Consider the following 16,175-nt stretch of genomic DNA (forward strand, 5'->3'; position numbering starts at 1 on the left):
ATGGTTATTTTGGCATTTAAATAAACCACAAGCCAGAGTGTTTATAGACTCAAAGGACTTTTCCAGTCATTTCATCCATTTAGAGAAAGACACTACCACCCTGTAGAAGTAAATTTCTTTTGATGAGCTAAAAGACAAACACCCAACCCCTTCATTGTCTTATTGTTGCCTGCTGCGCCTCAGGACTCTTCAGCAGGTTTCCTTGCCACCGTGATGTAAGTCTACCACAGACCCCCAAAGAACTGTCCATTGAAGCTGCTTGCCCTTTGAACCTGTTTCCTCTCAGGAGTAGTTTAGATGGTGTACAAATTAAAAAGCCGGAGAGAGGATTGATGATTGGGGCTGTCCACTGCCTGAACTAAGCCATGGATAGAGGGCCAGGAATGCCAAGAAGCCACACATTCCATTAATAGCTGAGCAAAGCAGCCACAAGCGATTGACTGCTCTGACAGAGAGAGCCCCCAGGTGCTGAGTGTTTAGCCCATGAAAAAAAAAAGGTGCTGCACGGCTCAATTCAGACTTTCAGCCCTTTAAGCTGGGCATATGATCTTAGAGGACGGCTTCAAATAAAAACGGAGCTGCTTCCTCTGTGCTTTCAAGAGAGGAGTTAATCTTTATCATGACAACTTAAGGCCATGGTCCAGTTTGAATGGCACCCACTACAGATGCATTTCATCTCATGTTTTGTTTTGTTTTGTTTTCCTATTGGATCTCAACCCTTCCTGAAGTCCCACAGAACCATGTTGCCTTGGGAAGAACTTGCTATCATTCTTGGTATATTTTAATAGTACAATTCAGCCAGACTTTGAAATTGTGAAGTGAAAGTCTCTGTTTCTACCTACTTTTAAAAAGGTCGGGACAGTGATGCCACATTTCCTTAATGAATGAACAGATGAAAACTACAAAGAATACTACCATCACTTACTATTGACTTTTTAAGAAGCATCCTCTCTAACCTAGGATGGGGTAGGTTTTTCTGCTCCAGAACTAAGTTATACACAGAATTATAAATGGAGAAATGGAGAAGACTTCAGAAGCCATCCAGCACAACCCCTTCATTTTAGAGTTGAGGAAACTGAGGCCCAGGGAGCTTAAGAGGTCTGCCCAAGGTCATAGTAAGAAGTATCAGAGATTATATTTGAACGTAAATCCTCAGACTTTGGAGCCAATGACCTTTCCAATGCACCTCTTTTCCCTATGAAGGGGATCCTTATTGGTTAAATATGCTGATATTTTAAAAATAACTTTCATGGTATTTTCACAACCATGACACAAGCTTGTTAAACTATATTCAACACTGTGGGAAATGTGGCCAACAGAACTCTATTGGCGGAGTGAAGATGTAGGATGACTAAATTCCAATGTTGATTTCTGGGTATTTGCCAGGTGTGTGAGAGAGGTGAAATTGTGATGAAGTTGATACCTATAGAAAACTCATGTCATTCTCAATTATTCTATTTTTAATCCTTTTATCTATCCCCACATCAGAGACCTTCAAACATTTTTTATCCTGAGTCCTCTATACTTTATCCCTCTACTCCTCACTCTTCCTCCCTCTCCAAAAAGGCTACAGTTGATCCTTTCAGTACTGCTACAAAACATGTGTTTTGATGTCTGTATAGGCAGTCTTCCTTGAAGGCTTACAGGAAATGTTTAAAGACTGATAGGACCATTTCCATAGTCTGAGAAACACATAACCCTCAATAAGAGAGAGGCTTTAAAACTCAGGGAGAGAAAAAAGCATGTTCTGAAACATTGTTCAAATATTCTAGCTACACGTACAGTAAGCAAAACATTTCTCTCTGAAAGAATGAACAATAGAGATGCTCAGTTCCATCACCTTTTAAAAGATCATAGCTTGAAAGGCTCTTTAGAGGCCAGTTAGTGCAATCTTCATTTTGCACATAAGAAAATGGAGATTGAAAGAGGTTAAGTGACTTAACCAAGATCATACAGGTAACAAGGAGTAGAGGTAGGATTTGAATCTATATCTTTTGCCTCCAAGTCCAATTTTCTTTCCACTGACCTATGCTGCTTCTTTTAGCTTAAATCCTTCATCTGCCAAATATACAGCATAGTCAAAGTCAGAATAAACACAATATACATCTCTCTACTACTTATTCCAGTTAGGCAGCTCAGTAGATAGAGTACTGAGCCTGAAGTCAAGAAGACCTGGGTTCAAATCCAACCTCAGACACTTACTAGTTGTGTGAGCAAGTCACTTAACCCTGTTTACCTCAGTTTCCTCATCTGTAAAATGAGCTGGAGAAGGAAATGGCAAACCACTTCAGTATCTTTGCCAAGGAAACCCTAAATGGTCACGAAGAATTGGTATGAATGAAAACAACTAAACAACATGTACCTATAATGCACATTTAAGTAGGAGATTTGTTCAACAGCATTCATTCAAAATATGCCAAATATATACTGAAGGACTTCTATTTCCAGAACTCTGGATTAGAAGACATTAGAGGTGGGGCAGCTAGGTGGCACAGTGGATAGCGCACCAGCCCTGAAGTCAGGAGGACCTGAGTTCAAATCCAGCCTCAGACATTTACTAGCTGTGTGACTCTGGGCAAGTCACTTAACCCCCATTTGCCTTGCCAAACAAACAAACAAACAAACAAACTAGGAGATACAAAATCTAAAGAAGACATTGTCCTCACCCTTATGGACTTTGTGGTATTGATATATTGGCTCAGGTTCACTGTTTCGAGTGTACTTGTTTTGTCTCACTCAAAGACTATGCCTTTTGGTAGAGAATCAAGTTTTATGTTGTTATTGTTGCTTTTTTTGGGGGGGGGCCATCAATTAATAAAGAACTAGTTACATGACAGGTGTTCATACTTGTTAATGATTACTATTCTGGGCTAAATCTTCTTGGTTAAATTCAGGAACCTATTCTATTTATAGGATATTAAAACTGGGAGAGATATTAAAATCATCTAATACAACATCTTCATTTTATAGTCAAGTAAACTGATCCCAGAGGGGTGAGATGATTAATCCAAGGTCACATAATGAGTTAGTGGTGACACTGGGATTAGATGCCGGGTCTCTCCATTCCCAGCCTATGGCTTTTTCCTTGATTACCTTCCGTTTAGTTTGTTCATAAAATAGCCAATTAGTGCTTGCCCATTAGAATGATTTAAATAAATCCCTCCACCCCTATCCCACTCCATACCTGGACCTGTGGTTTTATTAATGCATCAAACTCCTGGGAAAGGAACTCCTTCTACCAATGTAGATCAACCCTCAATCTTCAAATCTGTGCCTGGGGCACAGAGACCTTGAGTAATTTGCCAACAGTCATCATGCTAGGATGTGCCAGAGGTAGGATTGAAACTTTGTTCTTGGGGCAGCTAAGTGGCACAGTGCATAGAGCACTGGCCCTGGATTCAGGAGGACCTGAGTTCAAATCTGGCCTCAGACACAAAACACTGACTAGCTGTGTGACCCTGGGCAAGTCACTTAACCCTGTTGCCTAAACAAAAAAAAAAAAGAAACTTTGTTCATCCTCAGTTCAAAGCTGTGTCTCTTTCCTTTTATTAACAGGCCATAATTCATTACTCTTCTCCTTATTGAAGAAACAATTACTGTATAGTAGAGAATTCTCCTGGTAACAGTCACTGATCATTTGTCACTTATATTCAGTTCATATGAAATTCCTGACTTGTTTAGTATCTTGGCTTTGTTATAACCTGAGCTACTACCAAGTACTTTGACACTTGGAACAGGTATCCAAAAATGGCATTCCTTATTTAGGTATATGCTATATCCCCACCCCCCCACCCCCACCCCAGAGAATGCAAGCCTCTTGAGAGCAAGGACTATTTCATTTTTGCCTTTTGATATCTAGCACCTAACACAGTGCCTGACACAACAATTTGTTGTTGTTGTTGAGTTGTTTCAGTCACGTCTGACTCTTCCTGACCCCATTTGGGACTTTTTTGGCAAAGATACTAGAGTAGTTTGCCATTTCCTTCTCCAGCTCATTTTACAAATGAGAAAACTGAAGCAAACAGGGTTAAGTGACTTGGCTAGTGTCACACAGCTAGTAAGTGCCTGAGGCCAGATCTGAACTCAAATCTTCCTGACTCCAGGTCTGGCATTCTGTCCACTGCACCTAGATACCTAATAGATAGTAGGCACTTAATCAATGTGTAGCTTGATTGATTGATTAATTGATTGATACTTATGTCAAGCAACAGGAAACATACCTTCAATTATGGTGAGCAAAAAGTTGTCAGCCCACCACCAGCTGGTAGCTTCATATTTTAATTAATTATTCTTAGTCTAAGTTCTATTTTTCTCTGGTGCTAAAAGATTGTAAGTGCTGTCCACACTGTCTCTATTTGAAACACTTGGGAAAAGCCCAGTGCTTTGCTGTAGTGCCTTTCGAATAATAAGTGCTTAATAAGTGTTTCTTGATTGTTGTCCATCACCCAAGTTATGTCCCACTCTTCAAAATCAGATCATTAAACAAAGTCAATTCTTATTCATACAATAGGATCCCATTTTAATGTGGTTTGTTTTCACACAGATGCCAACATAAAATTAATTTAAGAGCAAGAACTCAATAAAAGGCCAAAGGATAAGAACACACAATTCTCAAAAGAAGAAACAGAAAGCATTAACAACCACATGAAGGGCTGCTCCAAATCACTAATGAGAAAAGAAATGTAAATTACAACAACCTGGGTTTCTTCTTAGAGCCAGAAATTTGAAAAAAATGACAAAATGTCATCTAGTGGACATCTGCCTAGTAGCAGTTGAACTAATTTTCCCTGAAAAGATTAGCAAGAAATTCAAAATCAAAGTTGACCTTGTGTTTAGGCAGAACAGGCAAATGCCTGACATGAGTCATTAAAAAACTATTGGCCCCATCTGACTTATGTCTAAAATTTCTCTGGTCAGAAATTAACATCATTAATATAAGAATTTGATACCGGTTAAGTGCAGATCTTCTAGGAGGTGAGGGATAAAGTGGAGATTTTAAGCTATGATCATCTAGGAACTTAAAAAAAAAGGTACAACCTGGAACCAATCATAATAGTAATAATAAAGATGAAGAAGATAATGATAATTATAATTAACATTTGCATTGTACCATATCTATTGCTTATAAGTAATTAACTGATTAATTAGCTGGTAAGGTAAATTAGAAAAGCTGAAGTATTATTCCCATTTCATAGATGAGGAAGCTAAGGCTCAGTGAGATGAAGTGATTTGTTTATAATTACATGATAGTAGCGGAGCCAAGTCTCAAATTCAAGTCTTTTGATTCCAGGTCCAGTCAGTATTATTTCCATTACTCTGCATTGCCTTTCCAGTGAAGCATGCCCCAAACTTTTCAATTTTGCATTGGCCCAGTTCTGCTTAAACCTTACTGAAATTCAAGCAAGTCAACATAATCTAAAAACTCGAAGGAACCTCTAATCCAGAGCGGACGTAGACATTATCTAATCCAAAATGTACCTAAACAGGAATCTTTTCTATAATATTTCTGATAAGACCTCTGGTGATGGGGAAAGCAGCTTATTCCACTTGAAGGAACTATAATTGTTAGGAAATTTTTTCTTACATCCTACCAAGATAGGCTAGTCTGCAACTCTGCCTTATTGCTTCTGAATTTGTCCTCTGAGACATATAAAAATTAGACTCCTCCCTCTTCCACATTACAACCCTTCAAATTCCTGAAAACACCTATTGTGTCTCTCCCTTGGTCTTTAATTCTTTGGGCTAAACATTCCCATTTTCCTTCAATATGTCGTATTTTTAACTGATCTTGTAAGTGGTTTAATGGTCAGAAAACCAACATGAATGGGCTTGTGGTCTTTTGGAGTTAACATATATTTGTTTTCCCCTTATCACCATGGACAGTGGTGAATTCATCACACTTAACAGAAGACTATACCCGTTAGTTGTTCAGTTATGTCCAACTCTTGGTGATCCCATTTGGGGTTTTCTTGGCAGAGATACTGGAGTGGTTGTTTGGCATTTCCTTCTTCATTTTACAGATAAGGAAATTGAGTCAAACAGGGTTAAAGTAGCTTGCCCAGGGTCACACTAGTAAGTATCTGAGGCTGAATTTGAACTCAGGAAGATGAGTCTTCTTGACTCCAGGCCTTTTACTTAGCTTGTCCTTTTTTAGATATATGACTTTAGTGTCCACTAAATCAGTGACCACACACCCCTAAAATATCACACTAATTTATATTGATCATGTGCTCCAAACTCTAGATTATAGACAAATTTAAATTAAAGATACACATTTTATTTACTTTAGCAATGAAGGATTGATGTTGCCGCTATAACAGGAGAGAGTGTGATATAATACAAAGAGTACTTGATGGACATCAGGAGACTTGAATTTGACTCCCACCTTTGTCATTGAATAGTTGTGTGATCCAGGAAAGTCACCTAATTGCTCAGGGCAGAACCATAACTAGGGTGCTTTCATGAATGATAAGATCATAGATTTAGAGCTAGAAGGAACCTTAGAGGTCATCTAGGTCAAATTCTTCATTTTACAGATGAGGAAACAAGAGCCCAGAAAGGCTGAACAATTTATTCAGTGTCATACAGGCAGTAGGTTTCAGAGGTAGGATTTGAAGCCAGGTCCTAAGGTTCCAGAGCCAATGGTATTCCTACTGTATACAATGCCTAAGGCGCCAAATTTAAAGGGCACCAATTAGTTGGGAACTAACTATATTTGTAATCTTTAGGAATATGGAGACAGTTTATACCTAATTAGCAAGAATAATTTTTTAAAATAGAAAGCTACAAGATGGCAGAATGGAGGGAGCTCTTTTTCACCTGCACCCTGTTTCTCTCGCCAGCCTACCAGTCAGTGAAGCATATTCTGAGCTTCTCACAAGTCTCATGCCACATAACGAGGGCATATATTATGCCCTGGTTTCCACAAGTATGAAGACTCCTAATTACAGGCAATCTCAGAGCCTGTTTTTCTCTAGGTAAAATGAGAGTATTGGGCTTTAGAAGTGATTTCAAAAGTCCCTTCCATTGCAAACATTCTACAACTTTTTTTGGTCTTTGCTGATATTTGTTGTAGTTCAACATATTGGAATTTGCCACCATGCTTACTGTATATCTGATTGGGTAGTAAATATTCCACCAATCAAAGTTTCTGGAGCCATCCAATAGACCAGGAGTAGCCCTTCTCCTCTTTTCCTGTAGTGATCATTTTTATAAATGTCTCTGGCAAGTCCAAAGTCCTTGATTTTCACTATCTGGGATGGACTGGTATAGTGTTTCATTGACACAAGGCAGTTTCAAGTAGCCAGTTTTCTGATGTGGAATGGAAAACCATGAACATAAACCATGATGAGAGCAGAGAGCTAATACAGCAGTTGGGATCCATAGGCCTCACCTTGAAAAATACTCCACCAAAAAACAAGGCCAAGTTTCTGCCTTGACCTTCACTAGGACATAGACCAACAGTTCTCAAACTTTTTGGTCTTATGACCCCTTTATACTCTTAAAAATTCCTGAGGACCCTAAAGAGTTTTTGTTTATGTGGGTCATATCTATCAATTTTTATCATATTACACAACTAAACTGATAAATGTTTTAAATATTTGTTAGTTAATTTTAAAATAATAATAATGAACCTACTACCTATTAATATAAATATTTTTATGAAAAATAACCATATTTTTAAAAATTTCATGAGAAGAGTAGCAGTTTCATATATTATTGAAATTTATAAATTATTGCAAATCAAAGACAGTAGGATTCTCATACCTGCTTCTGCATTCAATCTGTTGCAATATGATGTTTTGTTAGAAGTAATGAAGAAAATCTTGCCTCACACAGATATGTAGTTGGAAAAGGAAAGACAATTTTAATTAGCAAATAACATCTTGACTTCTCAGGCTGTCTTAGGGTTTCAGGGACCCCTGGTCATACAGGGGTACACTTTGAGAATTGTCAAATAAATCACTACAAAAACCTTTTGGGGAGAACTCATCTGTATTCTAATACAAATTTAAGTAATAAATTAATCTTGTATAACTCACTGAAACCTGATGTGAGACCATGGGGCCAGCATTCCTAATAAATACATGTAGATTGATAGCCAAATGGTATTCAGGTAACATTGTACCTGTGGATGAAGTGCAGTTGTTCTAAGTGGACACAACCTTTTGAAATATGTTCACAGATGTTCACAAGGTCATCCAAAATGAGAATAGAACCTCAGAACTACAGGAAATAAAGAGAAACAATAACTTCTAAGATTTTACCCCCAAAAAAATTCCTAAAAAGGACTTGGTGATTAAGACTTAGAATTCAAATAAGAGTGGAATGATTGGTTCACTAAATGTACGCGATCTGTGCCAACACATAATAATGATGATGATTATAGCTAGAATTTCTATAGCATTTTAAGGTTTTCACAGCACTTTACACAAGTTAACTCATTTGATCTTTACAACAACTCTGTGAGGTAAATGCTATTGCTATCTCCATTTTGCAAATGAGGAAACTGAGACACAGAGAGGTTAAGTGACTTGCCTAGGGTCACATAGATAGTATCTAAGGCTAGATTTAAACTTGAGTTTAAATAATAAGTCGAGCTGATAACCATGCTCTAAATCTATGATCTTATGATCCTAATTGGATCCCTTCATAAATAATTCCCAGACTCCAGCTGTATTTTTGTTTGTTCTTCTACTCTCCATACTCCTATTAAATTTCTGTACTTTAGTACTTGACTGTATTGTTAGTAACAATCCATAAGAGAAATGATGTGGACAGTACGCATAGTTTCTTATCTTATATTTCTGATGTAAAAATAAGCAGATCCTACTTTTTCATAGCTATACGACATTAGTCTGTCATGGTATTTGGGCTACTTCTCTTCAAAGGAGTAACTAGCACAAGGAAAATGCCTTGACTGCCTATATTCTAGAAGTGTACTTCCTTTCTAGGAGGGTGTTTTGTTCCCCATGGTGACTACCATGTTTTGTCTCAGTCTTCTGCTGGCCCATGTCACTGCAGTGTAACCATCAACCTCAGGGTCCTGTCACTGTAACACTCCCTCCCCCTTGAACCTACCTCTCTTTCAACTCCCAAAGGGGCAAGAGCTTAACCATCCCTCTCCCAGCATGAGTGCACCTATGATTAAACTCTACTCTGGACCACCATCAATTCCCCAAATCCTAAATTCCAACTGTTTTTAACCCAAGTAAAAACATTTCTAGTTATAGTTCTACTTCTCTTACTTTTTCTCATTTATTTTTATGTCAGAAATATAAAGCAAGCAACCACTTACATTATAAAAATGAGCAAAGTATCCCAGGAAGGGATTAAGTGCCTTCTCCAAGTACAAGTGGCAAATTTGGACAGATCTCTTACAGAGTTGGAGAAATCAGCACTTTGAATGTCAGGGCACTCTGCTGCTCTTAAGAAAATAAATAGTAGGCTCACATTTCTTCAAAATGTCAGAAATGTGAGGTCAGTTTTCTAATGGGCCTAATCTAGTGAGCACCTGAAAGCAAGGTAGCAGTACATTACAGAACAGTCTGTAGAAAACAGCATAGCACAGTGGAAAGAATCCAAGGCTATCACTCATCCTGGAGACCCAGATAAGGCATTTAACCTCTCTGGGCTTCAGTTTCCTCATTTATAAAGTGAGAGAGTTGACTGGATGATCTATAAAGGTCCTCCCTGATCAATGTTACCATGTAATGTATGAGTTCGAAACTCAACCAGCTTTCAGACTTTTAACAATACCAGCTTGGGACTTTTACAGGGCAGGAATCAAAGTCAATGAGTAAATATGAATTATCTCCAATTCAAGACCAACACTTTGGACCATATTTCCTACCATTGCTGTGTATGCTTTGCATAAGTATGTGAGAAGTGCTCCTCCTTCTGTCAGTTACATGATGATATATTGGGGTTCACTGAACAAACTATGGGTTGTTTCAAAATGTTGGAGTGATCAGACTCTCTGAGGAGATACAGGCATAGGTCATTCTCATTAAAAAAAAAAATGACACTAAAATTCCAAGCCTCTAGAAGCTATTTAAAACACCTTAATTTTCTCTGAAGAGTATTTCACCATCTCCAACCCCCGATTTGTTTCCTCTTATAAATGAAAGCTTTGTATGCAATATACTGGTCTTGGTCTGTATCCTTAAGAAGGTATATAACACCCCCTAGTGGTCACTGGTGTTTATAAAATGTGTTGATTCCTTAGAACAAACCAAAACTTTGCCCAAAGATTTCAACCTTGTGAAGAGAAAAATGCATTCTTCGAGTTTCCCCAATATCTTTCATGCCAGGATCTTGAAGCGAAAGGCTCTTTAGTTCTTCAAAATATGAAGTATATCCTATTTTGTCATCATTATATAGAAGGGCTAGGAGACTTTCCCAAAATATGAAAGCAAGCAAAATAGCAGTAATATTCTTTCATTCTTGTTTCTAAATAGGATTAGAACTTGTAATTCCCAATTTCCCTTAGCCATTACTTCATGATTTCTCTGATTGCTGAACTAGCATGATATCTATAGGTAGTTTCCATTGCTTCAAATTCATTTCTAAGAAAGGAGGGTGGTGTCTGTATGTGTCTGTCTGTGTCTGTGTTTTACTGCCAAAAATATTACTGTTTATAGAAATCTTGCAACAAAGTCATAACTAGCATGGGACAAATGAGGTTTTGTTTCTGGGCACTGATATCACAGGGGTAGGAAGAGGAATAGTTCTATCCTAGGGTGAGAGGTATGCATTCTTTTCCCTCAACACCTTCTCACAGTCCTATCTACCACATAGCTCAACTATACCAGGGCCATCAATCCTGGTATCTGTTCAATCTGGTGCCCATTTCTGGGCATTCCTGTAGGATAAAGACCAGACTTCTCACTCTTATTGTGAAACTGTACCTGTAGTAAGAATATTTTCTGGGTCACTACCACTTTTTCAGACCACTACTCCTTCCTCCCCCAGTTTCAATGATTTTTGTTTCAGGTGAAAAAATTCCTAGTTACAACTCTACCTTGCAGATGACTACTATTCTTCAATTTTTACCGGCACCATCTATGCTCACTAGGACACTCTTAACTATCTTTTCCTGTTTTTCTCATTTTCATCTGTTTAAGGAAACACAAGACCTTGCTAACAGTTCACTAACTTCAGAAGTTCAACACATACACAAATTTTCCTTCAAATGAACGAGAAGACAAGAAAAGGAAGGATCAAATTGATGGAATTTCAGTTCTTTTAGACCTACTGAGTGATTTCCAGGCACAGAACACTCCCTTGTCTCTTGCCGTGTTTATTATTGGTGTGCTCTATTGCCTCCATTCACTTAAGATATGAAAAATGATCCAATACACAGATAACCCAACAGGCTTCCTGAGTGTGTCAAAGGAAAACTAGTTTCAGAACTGTTGCCTCATCAAGTGTGCCCCCTTCAGGAAGTCAACCTTCTCTTGGGCCATTGAGCCTTTCTTTAGAGTCTGCTCAGTATAAGATCAAATGACTAGTTAGTGTAACTTGATCCCTATCAGTAACTTACCCTGATGGAAGTATAATGGATTAATGTCAATCCTTCTTTGTAGTACCCATGCTTAAAGCAAAAGGAAAGTTTGCTTAAGAAAGCATATTGGGCTAGGAAAAAAAGAAGTTTCAGATAAAATGTCTGATATTTTGTACTAAGTGTGCCAAAAGAAACTAATTGCAAAGATACCAGGCTTGGTTATTAGCTGGTCATTTCTTTATTTAAAAAAAAAACTTTCACTATCCTTTTACAATGCGCAGCTCCTTGACGAAGAACTGTTCTAAAGTCAATTAAATTTGAGTCAGCAAACATTATTTAGTGCCTATTGTGTTCAAGGAACTGAACTAGGCACTAGCAACTCAAACTATCCAGTTTTCCCCAAAATGGTAGGCTTTTGGCTGGCATGGAGTAAAGAAAGGATAGAACGTTATGAGAAAAGAAAGATTTTTTTATTTTAAATTTCAGTTCTTTAAAATAAATTATTTATATAACAGGGTAACTACTATGACAGTGTGGGATAGTGGATCCATGTTAAACATGACATCAGGAAAACCTGGGTTCAAATACTGTCTCTTAACTTGGGTAAGTTATTTAACCTCCATGGGCCTCTGTTTCCTCCTCTGTAAAATAAAGATACTAGATGGCTAAGTAGTTTTCTTGCTATGTTGCCCTAGGTATTGAAATTCCATTTTTAATCAGTTTCGTAAAACTGAGATTCCTTCTGGCTCTAATTCACTTACTAGCTGTGTGACCATGGACAAGTCATTTCAATTTTCTAAGCATCATGTAACTCTGTAATGCTATATTACAGACATATCTGAATCTGTTCAGTGGAAGATTTTCTCGCACTGGCAAAATCACAGATCCTTGATATAGAACTATTCTAAAATCAGTTAAGTTCAAATCAATAAATGTTTATTAAGTACTACTATATTTGAGGCACTGACTGTACTTAGTAGTAGAGGTACAGACAAAAACAAAACAGTCATTGTTACCAAGAAGCTTATGGTCTACTGAAGAGATACATCTATGAACAGATAAGGAAATAGAAGCCAGTTTGAGGGGTAAGAGTCCTAATAACTAGGAATATCAGAAAGATTTTGTGGAAGAGGTGGTATTTTAGTTCATCTTTGATAATACAGTAGTACAGAAATGAAAAAAAATACATTATACTAGGTCTGGCCCTCAGCAAAATTACAAAATAGATAAAGTTTGGATTAAGCAGTTCTTATTCCTCTTTCCAAAGCTCTCCTTCTCTCCTTGGACTAAATATAAACTTTGGTATATTTTTCCCCCAGCCCCACATCTAGCTGGTGCTGTTTTGTTGGTCAATTATTTCAGTCATGTCTGACTCTTCATGACCCCATTTGGGGTTTTCATGGAAAAGATGCTGGAGTGGTTTGCCATTTCCTTCTCTAGCTTACTTTTACAGGTAAGGAACTGAGGCAAAAAGGGTTAAGCGATTTGTCCAGGGTCACACAGCTAGTAAATATCTGAGGCCAGATTTGAACTCAGGAAGATGAGCCTTCCTGATTCCAGGCCTGGCACTCTTTCCACTGCTCCACCTACCTGCCCCTAGCTGGAGCTAGAGATGCTTAATAAATGTTGATTGAATGAGTGAATCCCCTGACACCATAATCCAATGCTTTTGTGCTATGTTCTGGATACCTGGGTATTGAACTTTCCCTATTTAACCCATTTTCTAGAACTTTCTTCTATCCTCACTCTCATAAAAACTTACCTGGTTTGCAGTTTAGCTCTTGTTGGGTGACACTTGGTGTTAATTGCTTGATCATAAAAATAATTTGTATTCACATATCTGCTGATTGACAGTCATAGGATCATAGCATTTAAAGCTGGAAGGCCCCTTAGAGATTATCTATTTGAACCTCCTCATTTTATAAATGTGAAAACCAACCTGGAAGGTTGCCTGCCCAAATTTACATAGGTAATAAGTAGAAGACTTAGGGTTTGAATCTAAAATTTCTGACTCTAAATCCAGTGCTTTTACCACGATACAACTCTATGTCCCAAATAAAAACAGTTGAACCCACAAAAAGGTATATGTCTCCAGAAGGATCCCACAGAGTAGGAAATTTAGAAACTATGGTATGAAATTATGACATACCTCAACAGTTGGCCCCTTAGGCACCCCCTCAAAGTGTGTCATGACTTTTGAGCTCTGTATAGGGTTAGCTACATGCTTACATTTTCATTTTCATAGAACTTTTTGCTTTTTGAAGAATGAAACTTCATGTGAACTTACCTAGAGCTAACCTCTCTTCTGCCTCTGATAATTCCTTTAGTAAGCTATAAGTTTGTTGTTGTTCAATTGTTTTTTCAGACATGTCTGATTCTTGGTGACCCCCATTTGAGGTTTTCTTGGCAAAGATATTAGAGGGGTTTGTCAATTCATTTTCCAGCTCATTTTACAGATGAGGAGATTGAGGCAAACAAGGTTAAGTGACTTGCCCAGGATCACACAACTACTACGTGCCTGAGGCCAGATTTGAACTCAGGAAGGTGAGTCTTCCTGACTTCAGGACCTATGCTCTTACCTACTGTGCCACCCAGCTCCCCAAAGCTTTATCTTCACTGCTATTTTGATGTCTTTGCTTCCAGAACCTACAATATCTTTTGCTGTCCCTTCAAATGCCTTTCCAAAGGTCCCATTTCTCAGCAAGAGATGCAGAGTCAGCTTTTCCCGAGAAAAGGAAAGAAGATATTCAATCTCTTATTGGGTCAGAAGAGTCCTGTGAAACAGTAATGTTGGTGTTCTCTCAAACAGACCTGATACGTATGTTCATGGATGTGTGTGTGTGTGTGTGTGTGCATTAGTGCATGTATCATAGGATCATAGATTTAGAGCTGGAAAGCATCTACAAGGACACCAAGTCTCACCCTTACATGTGAGGAAAATGAGGTGACATGACTTGCCTAAAGTCACAGAACTAGCAAGTATTTGTAGCAGATTTGAAACCAGCTCTTTCTGACTTCATGACTAATACTCTAGGTATAGCCTTCAGAGTTAGAAAAAGAGAATCTATCATTTGAAATACCCCGGCCTCCTGACTTTATGTTTAGTGCTGCATTCTATGAAATAGAATGGGGATTCAGCAACTGGACATTCTCATCTTTACTCTGCCTTTTATTACTTAAAAAAATGCTTTTTTTTTGAAAAAAATTGCTTTTGGGTACTTTTATTTTTGAAACCAGAACAAAAAATGAATATTCACAATTATTTGCCTGCTGCTGTTGTTACTGTAGGTCATTTTGTTAAATAATATGTAGAAGTTGATTGATATTAAGATTTTCCAGTTTTCTGGTTGATATCTTTTTTGTCAAAAGCAATTGTGCATACCTCTGCAATCTCTCAGCAATAAATGGAGCTGGATTAGCCAGTGAAAAACCTGGAGTCAGAAGAATAGAAATAATTGTTGAAAATCCTACTGGTTCATGTACAAACATATTTATAGCAGCTCTTTTTGTGGTGGCAAAGAATTGGAAATTGAGGGGATGCCCATTAACTGGGGAATGGCTGAACAAGTTGTGGTATATGAATGTAACAGAATACTAATGTTATACAAGAAATGATGAGCAGGTGTGTTTCAGAAAAATCTGGAAAGACTTATATGAACTGATGCTGAGTGAAATGAGCAGAACCAGGAGAGCATTGTATACAGTAACAGTGACATTGTGCAATGATCAATTTTGATAGACTTAGCTCTTCTAAGCAATGTAATGATCTAAGACAATTCCAAAAGGCTCATGATGAAAGATGCCATCCACATCCAGAGAAAGAACTATGGAGTCTTTGCTACATAGTGAATGCATAGCATACATTAGCCAGTACTACTCCAGCCAGTACCCTCAGTTCTGCCAACTCTTTGATTTCATTAACAAAATGTGTCACTCCTTCCTGAAGAGTCATTTTTTATTCTTTAATCTTCTATACGTAATTGCAAAATAAAAAATCAACAATTTCATGATTAATTCAAAATTAATTAAATTAAAATGAGGCAAATTCCCTTTAGAAAACCAAGTTTATAATATCAACAAAATTAAAATATATATTTAATACTAAATATCAACAGAAATTATGAAAAAAATACTTAATACTAAAGGTTGATATACATGAACTTTTTTTCAGGGGGAGGGCTCTAGATCTATGATTTTGTTAGCTATTGATAACTTCTTATGTGAAAACTCTCTCCAGCAATGAAGATAGATAACTCATTTGTAGCTTTTTTTTTAGTCTTAGAGAGTTGTTTTGAGATTCAGAGGTTAAATGACTTGCCCATGGACACACAGTCTATATATATATCAAAGGTAAAACTTGCACCCAGATCTTCCTTTCCCCATGAACTTCTCTCTCTCTCTCTCTCTCTCTCTCTCTCTCTCTCTCTCTCTCTCTCTCTATATATATATATATATATATACATATATACACATATATATACATATATATATATATACATATAACATATTGACTCTTGGGAACCAGAAGCACTGAATAAAATAAGAGAACCTGATTGAAAACTTTACCCTGAATAGAAAATCCAATTCAGTCTAAGTACAGAGAGAGATATACAGACAGAAATATAATGTGCAATTTTTCCTATTGAGGTTTAATGAAGACATTGATTCT

The 16,175-nt window shown here is 37.5% G+C and overlaps 1 protein-coding gene across 1 annotated transcript in view; it reads right to left on the reverse strand.

Moving 5' to 3' along the window:
- Positions 1 to 16,175, reverse strand: part of ROS1 (ROS proto-oncogene 1, receptor tyrosine kinase) — a 130,493-nt gene that overhangs the window by 11,873 nt on the left and 102,445 nt on the right. Inside the window, 8 exon segments of the mRNA XM_027848575.1 lie at positions 6,820 to 6,826; positions 7,108 to 7,311; positions 8,129 to 8,226; positions 9,854 to 9,936; positions 9,939 to 9,979; positions 11,422 to 11,488; positions 14,120 to 14,280; positions 15,349 to 15,446. Coding sequence (XP_027704376.1) covers positions 6,820 to 6,826; positions 7,108 to 7,311; positions 8,129 to 8,226; positions 9,854 to 9,936; positions 9,939 to 9,979; positions 11,422 to 11,488; positions 14,120 to 14,280; positions 15,349 to 15,446 — 759 coding nt within the window.

Source organism: Vombatus ursinus, unplaced genomic scaffold, assembly GCF_900497805.2.
Source record: "Vombatus ursinus unplaced genomic scaffold, bare-nosed wombat genome assembly UNPS02006779.1, whole genome shotgun sequence".
Taxonomy (NCBI): Eukaryota; Metazoa; Chordata; class Mammalia; order Diprotodontia; family Vombatidae; genus Vombatus; species Vombatus ursinus.